Source organism: Daktulosphaira vitifoliae, unplaced genomic scaffold, assembly GCF_025091365.1.
Source record: "Daktulosphaira vitifoliae isolate Bord-2020 unplaced genomic scaffold, ASM2509136v1 Scaffold_33, whole genome shotgun sequence".
Classification (NCBI taxonomy): Eukaryota; Metazoa; Arthropoda; class Insecta; order Hemiptera; family Phylloxeridae; genus Daktulosphaira; species Daktulosphaira vitifoliae.
Window position 1 is genome coordinate 19,108 of NW_026099603.1, and position 11,833 is coordinate 30,940.

Consider the following 11,833-nt stretch of genomic DNA (forward strand, 5'->3'; position numbering starts at 1 on the left):
GTAATGCTATACATATTTATTGTTTCAATACTCATATGTAGTAACGGTTGAAGTAAAATATCGAAATCAAGGTAACGACATTAAAATTACTAGTGTCGATACTTAACTAATATTGGTAATATTGCAACGTCCTTACGAATTTTCATAAAAAATGAGAGAAAAGAATTGATCATTAAAAAGATCTGATTATAATTTTGAATCACAATTGTTTTGATTATTCTATGGGCGCTAATACGTAGCTGGTGGTACTGCAAAACCACTACAAAATACTATATCCCAGCCACACTAAGAGTTTTGTAAAAAAAAATGTCTTCTTATATTAAGGATTTTGTTATCAGTAAATCGTAATAAACACATATAATATAAACATTTTTTTATACAGTTTAAAACATCTTTTAACACGCTTATATTAATTTCACATGTTTTTAATAAAAAATATCATAATAAGGAGAACCAGAAAATTATAAACATAATAGTTTATTATTATTAAAGGTTTGTGACAATTTAATTTCAGTACTTCAGCATTTTTGCCTTGGTTGCGCCCATGGATTATTATCACAATGAAAGAATGCGATCATGCTAATCACTATTATTTTCTTTAATGACTGGTAAATTAATGTGAAATAATTTGTAATATTTTTTTTTTCAAACCTTTTTACTTATTAAAATTTGTTACTTTATCAAATATTAAGTAATTTATTCATGAATTATGTAAACATTCTAATTTGGCAAAAAACAAATTCACAAACATAGGTTAAAATAAATATTCTATAATTTTCAGAAAATTATATTAAAAATTGAATTTATAAAAATATTCATTGAAAAACATTTGGTTGAATCTATTTCGTGAAATGGTTGAATTAGAAAAAAATAAAAATATATCTGTACACATGGATACATTAGAGCAACATCCACATTGCTCACATGGTAATTATTCAACTTATTTTCTATGGTAAGCTAGTTTTTAATTTGAAGTGTAGAAAATTAATTATCTTAAAATTTAAGCACAATTTATAATTTGATTAACGGTATATTAGTGTGAAAAAATTAACTTTATTTTATAGGTTTTTAAATTTTATTTTTTCAAATTTTCGCATCTATTGTAATTTTAATGTATCATTTCAGAAAATCGGCCTACTAGGTACTAAGCATTTGTGTTTACAAATAAAAAAAATACGTTAATGTAAAATTAATATTTTCTCAGCTTCATATCAAAGTATTTTGAATTGATATGGTTTTTTAATCCATTATTATAATTAAGGAATATTAGAAAAAAACATATTATATTTATAAATAAAAAAAAATTAATTCCATTTCAGGACCTACAATACTTTTTTCTCGTGGCTTAGATGGTAAAAAGTTTTACTCATGTGCTGCATATAGAGATAAAAAAAAATGTTCATTTTTCTTATGGGAAAATCAGAGTGGTGAGAAATATGTCCAACAATTTGAAAGAGATCCAATTATTTCAAAAATGATAAGATTTAAACTGCAATCAAGGTACTATACAATTACTTTATTTAATAAGGTATTAAAATTTTATATTAGTTTGTACATAAATCTAATAAAATAAGACTAATTAAGAGTATCTTAATCTTCATGAATTTCAAAAATAAAAATACTGTTTGTGTTGTAGAAATTAACAAATATTTCTATTGTGCTTGGGTTAAAAGGCTTAAGTACAAAAATTATGTAAATGAGATTAAATACATTATAATATTTAAAAAGAATTACTCTTTTTTTATGGTATAAAGAGCTATGATATGATACTTTTGAACTTAAGCCCATTTCATCTGAGTTCCTCAGATTTATAAAACTAAAATCGAATGTTGATTTAATTTTATGGTCAAGCTACAATATATTTTAATTCTTATCCACAATTCATAGTTTTTAGATATAAAATATATTTTCTTAAATGATTTTCATTTATACTGTTACAAAGTTATTGTTGAATAATACATTTCATGAATAATTATGATAAAAAGTTATACCATAAAGTGAAAATTAAATTTTTTATTCATTTTATTGGCAATAATTTTTCATTCTGCTTTTATTATGAAATTAACTTCACATACTTTACGAATAACATATATTGAAGTAACTTTAAGGAGTAAAGTAAAATGATACTTAGGTATGACTTAATGATAAAGATGTAATCATTAAAATAAAATATTACTAAAATCAACTATATATTTATTAATACTTATTAATAGGAATTGTCAACAATATCAATATCATTGACTTTTTTCATTTTTTCTACAATATCAATTATTTTTAAAATATCGTAAAAATCAAAAAACATTTTTTATAAAAAAAACTATTTAAATTTTGGTTACTTTATTACAAATATATATATTATTTGATATTATATTAAAAACAGTTTTGATAATCTTGTAAATATTTTTTGTATTAAAATATATTATGAAATATAGAATTGAGATAAAACGAAAAATGATATTTATTGATACAAAATTTGTATTAGTTTTATTGTTAATTTTATTAGTTGATAGTGATGAAGATGATATTGATTGATGTTTTATTTTGTAAAAGTTTAAATTTTATTTTTGAAGAGAAGAAAAATTGTTTTCAGGTGTAACTTAAGGCAATAAAAAATTTATGTTTGATTATTAGGTTAAGTATGAATAATCAATAAATATATTTTAATTAAAAATATAGCAGAATGTATTATTTGAAATATATCAATATAAATAATTATTTAAACATCAAGAGTAGATGCATAGAAATGATTACTAAGAATTCAATTTAAATGATTTATTACAATAAAATTACAAAAAAATAATAGTGATTTTAATGAAATTTTAAGTTTTCCTCGTAAATTTACAGTTAATAGTAATTATATATTATATATATATATATATATATATATAAATATTGATATTATTATGATGATATGAGACACGCGCGCGTGTACGGGTACGAAGAATTAAAAATAAAATTATACAGGAATAGGAATTTATGTCGTCTGGTGAACGGCGGGGTGTGTGTCTAGACGCGTAGCGCTAGAAAAATAATAACGCGTATGTGTTAATAATATATATATATATATATATATATATATATNTGCAAAAACAAGTTATTTTGATGGGCGGGATTTAAACTTTGTACCATAAGTGTATAAAACTGTATTATTTTGACACAATCATTGTACATTACATGAAATGATAGTTAGAAAGGACAATTTCAGCTAGTTCATAAATTCAAAGCAGCTTTTCTGAACTTTGTGTAGGTAAAATAATTAAAATAAGAATAAATTTATAATTAATGCAAGTTAGATTCATGTAAATTTTATAAAAATTGTTAGACTCATTACTATGGCTAACCCTTATAAGGTATTAAAAAAAAATATATATATATATAATTTGAACACAAAATAAAAATGTTGATTTAACTTTTTTTTTTATTTATAGTACGTAACATAGATTTTAATTAAACATATATTTTAAGGACGCAGTATTTCTGGAACATTTTCTAAAGTTAAGTTGAAAAAGTTACTATTTTGAATCTCCCATCTGGTCTGTGTGAAAGGTTAGATTTAAAGAAATATATATTAAATTATAGGTAAATACTTAATATATTAATTTAAAAAAATTGTTTCTATTCGTCTATTTTTCAAATAGTTATGGCAGTTTTAAGTAAAAATAATTTTAAAAATGTCAAAAATTACCAATTTTTAAATTTGTAATTTATTTATCCACGGGGGGAGACCCTGTAAGTAGGTATTGGGTAAGATTTTCAAAAATATTATATCAATTAAAAAGGAAATACCTAAGGTTTTACTATAAAATTATTTTGATTCGTTAATTTTGCAATAAATTATGGAAATTTTTAGAAAAAAAGGAAGAAAAATATTGAAATTTACAGATTTTAAAAATCGTAATCATTTGGGGAATTTTCACCATATATAGGAAACGAGGGAAAATTTTTCAATATTTAAAGGTAATGTCTTCTACTTGATACAATTTATGATCTTTTGTTCACAAAAATCGATCAGTTCAGTATGTGCTGAGATTGAACATTTACAGACACAATAAAAACAATTTTAAAATTAAAAAATTAAAAAATAAAAAAACACATCATAGTAAAATTAATATCTTCTGAGCTTCACATCAAAGCTAAAATGTAAAATATTATTTTCAATAAAAAATTGAAATACCTTCCTTAAAATTATATGAAATTATTTAATTATAGTATATAGTATAATTATTATAATTTTTTTTGCATTATACATTTCTATAACTAGAAATAGTATAAATTTTATTCCAATTGTAAAATTATAACCACCAAATAATTATTATTTTTATGTATTTCATTGGGTCATAATTATAGGTTAAAATTTGTTAAAAGTTTGAATCAAGAGAATCGTATTTATTGCCATAAATGTAATGAACTTTTGCCTAAATCAGAAAAACATTTGCATTTGGAACATGAAGATTTTTTACAGGAAAACATTGATGATTTTAAGTTGTCTCGCCCATCTCAGGTATATATTTTTGATATAAGCCTTAGGAATAAGTAAATTATTTATAAATAAGTTTTTACTCCTAAAATATATTAAAACAGTTCTTTTTAGTGATTTATTTAATGCAATTAAAAAAAATTAATTTCATTACAATGTAGTCAATTTTGAACTGTAAGTATTAGAAAAATATTATAGACATTTTTTTTTGTCTTAGACCATTTTATTAAAATTGACGACTAAAACATATTTTTTCAATACTTCAAATTTGGAAACTATTATCAAAAGATATTAATATGAACTACACAAATGTATGATTTTAACAGACATTTTTAGAATTTTTATATCTTTTTAAAAGTACTATTTTCAGTAAAAGATAGTTGTCGCAAGAATTCTCAACATTAAATTTTAAATTGAAGTAAAACATTTAAGTTATCACATCATATCTTAATTTCTTTTTCTTCTTCCTGGCCTTTCCATCTGTACTCCCTCTTATATGCTTGTTCCTTATGCTATCTTCTTTAGTCACTCCACTCATCCATCTAAGTATTCTCATTTCTGCTACATTCATTCTCTGTTCTATTTTCGTATCAACCGCCCAATACTCTGAACCATACATCATAGCTGGCCTCACTACAGTCTTGTCGAATTTACTTTTCAGCCTCATTGGAATTCTTTTATTGTTTCTCTCCACTTCAACGCACTTAATCCTGTGTCTTACATCCTCGTTAATACCACCTCCTTTTCCACAACTGATCCTAAATACTTAAAATTTTCAACCACTCTAATCACGTCCATGCCTATTGTCACTGATGTCCTCATTTCACCTATTATATTAATGTACCTTTTCGGGACTCCTTTTCTCATTAATACTTATTCTAAAATAAGTATTAACTACAGCAAGATCATACGATACTGCAAAATACAAGATTCTTTCTCCAACCTTATTCTTCTTACTAAAATCATATCCTCCATGTATTCTTTTATATCCTCTTTTCTCATTACCTACATGTCTATTTATATCTCCACTTATCAACATATCCTCATTGCCAGGTACCCCTTGCATCACCTCATCTATCTTTCTAGAAAACATTTCTTTGTCTATTTCATCACATCCTACTTGTGTTTTATAGATATTTATTACATTCAGCACTTTTTCCTCGAATATCAATTTTATGACTATAATTCTGTCACTTTTCTTAGCTACTTCTATTACTTTACTTTTTATCTTCTCGTCCATTATTATTCCTACCCCATTCTTTGTACTATCTTACCTGAGTGTAAAACTCAACTATTTCCCTCGATTTCTCTCCTTTCCACTTAAAGTTAGTTTCCTGCACACAACAAATGTTAACTTTTCTCCTTTTCAATATTTCTACTAATTTTTTACTTCTACCAGTTAATGTTCCAACATTCCAAGTACTTATTCTTACTTTGTATCTATTTTTCTCCCTTATACGCAAGTCCAGCTTAGGGTTAAGTGGTGATATCCCTACACCGTTGACACTACAAGCATTGGGTAGACCTGTACATATGACTGGTGAAACAGCTAATGCAAAAGTTGTCCGGCTGGTATAAAACACTTTATTCCTTAGGCTTTTTACGTTTTTAACTACTTTATTCCGTCTCACCTGTTGTCCTCGCATACATCCGAGATGGGACAATTCGCCTAAGTTTTGTTCAGGACACCTCATATTATTTCACAAAAATTTTATGCCGACTGTCAACCTGATGCAACCTTATTAGTCGACTCTTACGACTGGCAGAGGGGCCGTGGAAGTATTCTTATTCCCTATCCACAGGGACAACATCATATCTTAATTTATAAACAATAAAAATAATTGAGGAACTTTATTTTAGTTGTTGAGGCCATTTCAAGAGTCTAAAAGAGAGTCGCAATATTTTTTTACTGATTCGACTATAAATGCATTTTTAAATATGTTCAAATCTCTCAATATAAAATATGTGGTATGTATAGGAGCTCCTACGATACATGAACAAATTGTTTGTAAAGTTCCAGTTCTTAAAAGCATTTTGTTGGATATAGATCATAGATATGTAAGTTCTTTAACAAACATTTATTTTTCAGTGTTTTAATTTTTATTTGTCTATAAAATAATATAAAATCTAAAAAGGAATTAAATTACATATAAATGAGCATAGGTATATTTTGAATTTTTTGTATTGTATATTCTGAATGACATTTAAATTAAGTTATGACATGATAAAATGAAGATATGATAAATCTAATAACTCTTTATCAAATCAATATTTTATATTACTCTCTTCTATAAATAATTGTTAGACTTATAGTTTACAGTTTTAACATATATTTTACAGATATAGACCTTTTTAGAGTATGCAAAATAAAAATAGCCATTTTATAGAATAAATTAAATAAATAAGTAAATAATAATAAAATAAATAAGTAAAGTTACCACAAATTTGGAAAACGGGGAAATTTTTTTTATTTAGGAAAACTCCAAAATGTCATGGAATTTTATTAGTGCCTGAAATTTTGATTGTTCAATTACCGATAGAGCAATTATCAAACAAAAAATAAAATAATATTTTAAATAAAGTTGCAGTTTTACCAGTGTAACGACTTTCGATGGTTTAATTTATTTAATTGTTACATACTTGAAGAATGTGATACTAAAGAAATTTTAGTGGATTTATTGAGTAAGGAAGATTCTATGGCTGTCCTAATTGATCCCCCATTTGGCGGTAGGCTGGAACCAATAGCCTATACTATGAAAAAATTTGATGACATTAGATTAAAACATAATAAAAACTTTTTGACAAGTAATGAATTTTTATTATTTGATAGATATCTTCTAGATTGTAGTATTTTTTATGAAATATATTTAGTAAATAAGTATATTTGTTTTACAATTTGAAATTATGGTGTAACACTATTTTAGCTTCGATGCGAAGCTGAGAAGGTATTAATTTTACCATGATGTGTTTTTTTATTTTTTAATTTTAAAATTGTTTTTATTGTGTCTGTAAAAGTTCAATCTCAGCACATACTAAACCGATTTTTCTGAACAAAAGATCACAAATTGTATCAAGTCGAAGACATTACCTTTAAATATTAAAAAATTTTCCCTCGTTTCACATATATGGTGAAATTTCCCCAATTTTTTTTATGTCTGTTGCCACTTTTTCTCAGCTCTCACTGGACCGATTTCTTTTAACAATACGTCATAAGATCACAAATCGTATCTAATTGAAGACATTACCCTTAAAAATTGAAAAAATTTCTATCGTTCCTAGCAAATGGAAGAAATATCCAAAAAAATTACAAATTTAAAAATCGGTAAATTTTAACATTTTTTTCACTTTTTTTTCTTAAAACTTCCATAACTTTTTCAAAAATAAATAAATCAACATAATTTTTTTTTATACTAAAACCTTAGATATTTACCTTTCATTTGATATCATTTTTTTGAAATTCTAACACTTAACCCGCTCATTGGGGGATTTAAAATAGCAAATTTTTTACAAAAACTAACTTTTTCAACTTAAATTTTGAAAATGTTCCGGAAATACTGCGTCCTTTAAACATATATCAAATTAAAGCTTATTTTATGTACTATAAAATGAAAAAAAAAATTTGTCCCGACACATTATCTTCTGCACGTAAACGGCTGCCATGGTTAATAAAACGCTATTTTTGTGTTAGAATTTTCGATTTTACCTACTATGTGCAAATTGCTGTCGAAATTTAAAAAAAAATGTAATATTTGCCCTAAAAATCACCTTCTATAAGGATGTTTTGTGTACTTAAAACTGCCATAACTTTTACAAATATTAACAAATCAAAATAATATTTTTTTATATTGAAACCTTAGGTAATTTCCTTTTGTTTGATATCATTTTTTTTGAAAATGTAACACTTATTCTGCTCACAAAGGGGATTTTAAATTTTCAACTTAAAAATGCTATAACTTTTCGAAAAATGTAATTATGAGCACAAATTTTTGTTTCTAAATACATTATAAGTACATCTTTTATTTGACACACTTTTTATTAAAATTGGACAATTTCCCCATATATAGGGAGCGTTCAAAACTTGAAATATTTATAAAAAATAGAACTTTTTCAAATTAATTTTGAAAGTGTTCCGGAAATACTGTGTTCTTTAAACATTTATAAAATTAAAGCTTATTTTATGTACTATAATATAAAAAAAAAATTTGTCCCGACGACCTATCTTCTATTTGCAAATGGCTACCGTATTCGAAAATATGCTATTTTTCTATTCAAATTCTTGGTTTTGTATTTTATTTTATTTTAAAATGTCTTATTAGGAGAATACATAGTGAAAATAGCTACCGTATTTAAAAATATGCTATTATTGTGTTAAAATTCTTGGTTTTATATTTTATTTTATTATAAGGGGATTACACTGATTTTCATAAATATTATATCAATCTAAATGACATAGTATAAAAAATTAATCATATTTAAATTTTTTTGTTTCTTTGAAGTCGAGAAAGATAATTTTAAAATTTGAACTAGCTAAATTTCGATTTTTATTACGTGACGAATGAGACGTACGATTTTTGAGATGGTAACACTTGGGTCTTTCACGACAAAACATATGAAATTACAAAAAAGAAATACAATCATGAAATTTGAAACTTGTTATTTTTTTTTTTTATTAATATTTTACCCAATTTTTATTAATATATATTTTAGTCAATCAAAAATGTACATTAACAGAAAATACATTATAATTGATAAACTAAGAGAAATATAACTAAAAAAAATTAATGGAAAAATTGTTAATATTATTTTTATAATCATATTCAATATAAATGTACATCAAACAATTTGCTGGTTCATTAAATTTTGATAATTATATACATATATAATTCTGTAAATATTTTTCAGAATTTTTAATACTACCATATTTCATGGAGCGATATGTTAAGAGCTGTTTACCAGAAATGAGTATGTTAGATTATAAAGTTGACTATAGTAATCATAAAAAATTTAATGATACAGGTATAATTTCAATATAATAAAAAAAAAAAATATTTGATGTTAATTAATTTTAAGTTATTTTAAGGAAGAAATAAAGGATCTCCAATAAGACTGTTTACTAATGCTAATCAAAGTAAAATACCTTTACCATCTGATGAAAATTATCATTTTTGTGAAGAATGCAATCGCTGGGTTAGTGGGGAAAATAATCATTGCTATCAATGTGGTGGTTGTATGTCTAAAGTAAGTTACTCATAGTGAATTTATAACATTTTATAAATGATTTCAGAGAGTAGGTGAAATTAGATTATAAAAATTGTAATGCATCCTTATTTTAATATTCCAAATATTTTAAATTATTTTTAAATAAATACTAGCACTTTTATTTTTTTAGAATGGACGAAAATATATTCATTGTAATTTATGTAAAAAATGTGTTAAATGCACTTGGAAACATTGTAAAAAATGTAAGAAGTGTTGCTTACCAGATCATAGATGTATTAATGATCAAATAAAGGTTAGTATTTTAGTTATCAATAATTAATAATATTGAATGTGTTTCATTTAGAACATAAAATAGTTTTATATTTAGTATAAATTTAATATGAAAGATAAAAAATTAAAAACATGTTAATACTTATGAATCAAAATAAAGTACAGTTGCTAGGGTTTACAAACCTGGGTAATTTATAAGGGTATTTTTTACTATTGTTCAGTAATTAACTGAAAAATAAAAATGAGAATTTTACTTATTGTTATTTTAGTAACATGTTTTGTTCAATTTATCAATTATAAAGTATTTTCATATTCATCTTTTGTTTTAGCAAAATTTATTTAATACCACAAAAAATAATAATCAACAAATAAAATTAGAATTTTACTTTGCATTAAAAAATGCAAAATATTGTCAGGAAAAACATAATAATAATTACTATGTTTAATCCTCACTTATTAACTGCACTAGATGTTTTTAGTAAAATTATTTAATAAAATGACAATTGAAAAAAGCCTGAATCGGATGTTTTAAGTTCAATTTTAAGTAACAAAATAATGAAATATTCCATATAATATGCTAATGCATTGTAATTCAATTTGCTCTGATGTAGAGTTTTTATGAATCTAAGCTTAGGTTAAATAATAATTATTGGCTATTACATGATTATTTTTTTTAATTGTAATTATTTTTAGGAATATTCAATTTGTTTTTTATCTTCAATTAGTTGATACTGAATTTTATAAGACTGTAATATTCTATATTAGTAGGTTTATATTTCTGTACATTATTGCCCACTGACATTATTATTGTTATTAAAATGACAATTGATAAAAAAAGGCTAATTCTAAAATTTTAAGTTTAATTTTAAATTCTCATATCTATTTTTAAAATGCATATATCAACATAAAATTTTTAGAGACAATATATAACTACTTAATATTTAAAATGTGCAAACAAGTTTAATATATTTTTATTTTATTTTAGACATCATCAAAAAATAAAAGACAAGGCCAAAATAAGAAGTATAAATCCTCAATAAATTTGAAGTCAACAATGATAAAAAAGAATATATATAATGAAGAAATAAAAAGATTTTAGCAGTGACATTTAAACTTTTAAGNATTTATTTTTATCAAGAACCAAAAATATTTTGTATGACACATCTTTTCCTAGGTAGGTATTATAATAATATAATTAATTCTAAATAAATCGCGAAAACTGGTATTAATAGAAGATAATTCTCTCTAAAAATCATCCTGTTTATTATTTATAAAGTAATAAAATTATGTACACAGTCGTAAATTTTTAGAAAAAAGAGTAAATAATAACATCTTTTTTTTCCCAGAACATACGAGAGAAAAAATTATAACACTAAATTTTAAGTTGAATTACTTACAAATAATTACATTTAATAGAAATTTTCAAAAATTCTAAATTAAAGTGTGCTTAAGGTTCTTTTCATATTCTATATATATGAATATATTCAGAAATTGTAAGTATATTTTAATTTCTAGTTTAAGTAGCTGTTTATTTAGTATCTATTTGTTTCATGTTATTCTCGAAAAAAAATTTATAACTAAAGAATAACTGTTTATATTTTTTAAATTATATATTTATAATTTTTTAGAGTAAAAGATATAGATAGATGAATAGTCTCTTTTTATTTAAAAATTTTATTCTAGTTTGCCTATAGTAGCAGATAAAGATTGGTAATACAGAGGGTGTGCACCCCATCTTTGGATTATCATTATCTATTTTAAAAAATGTTTTTTAAACGATAGAATAACCAAAAAATTAATTGTGGACTAATAAATTTTTATGTTCCTCTTAAAAAAATGTGGGTTACTTTTTTGTTTACTCTTAAT

The 11,833-nt window shown here is 23.6% G+C and overlaps 1 protein-coding gene across 4 annotated transcripts; it reads left to right on the forward strand.

Annotated features, from left to right (window-relative positions):
* Positions 1-362: 362 nt before the first annotated feature.
* Positions 363-11,091, forward strand: LOC126908898 (rRNA N6-adenosine-methyltransferase ZCCHC4-like). 4 transcript variants are annotated; one of them, XM_050691222.1, is made up of 10 exons: positions 366-608; positions 782-927; positions 1,320-1,500; positions 4,348-4,501; positions 6,338-6,535; positions 7,060-7,282; positions 9,380-9,493; positions 9,558-9,715; positions 9,867-9,989; positions 10,953-11,091. In XM_050691222.1, exons 2-10 carry the CDS (start codon positions 852-854, stop codon positions 11,064-11,066), a joined length of 1,341 nt encoding a protein of 446 aa, XP_050547179.1. In that variant the 5' UTR covers positions 366-608; positions 782-851; the 3' UTR covers positions 11,067-11,091. The 4 variants fall into 4 exon arrangements, with proteins under 4 accessions (XP_050547183.1, XP_050547179.1, XP_050547180.1 ...); XM_050691223.1 differs by having other exon boundaries at positions 368-492; XM_050691226.1 differs by lacking the exon at positions 6,338-6,535 and having other exon boundaries at positions 363-608.
* The last annotated feature ends 742 nt before the right edge of the window (positions 11,092-11,833 follow it).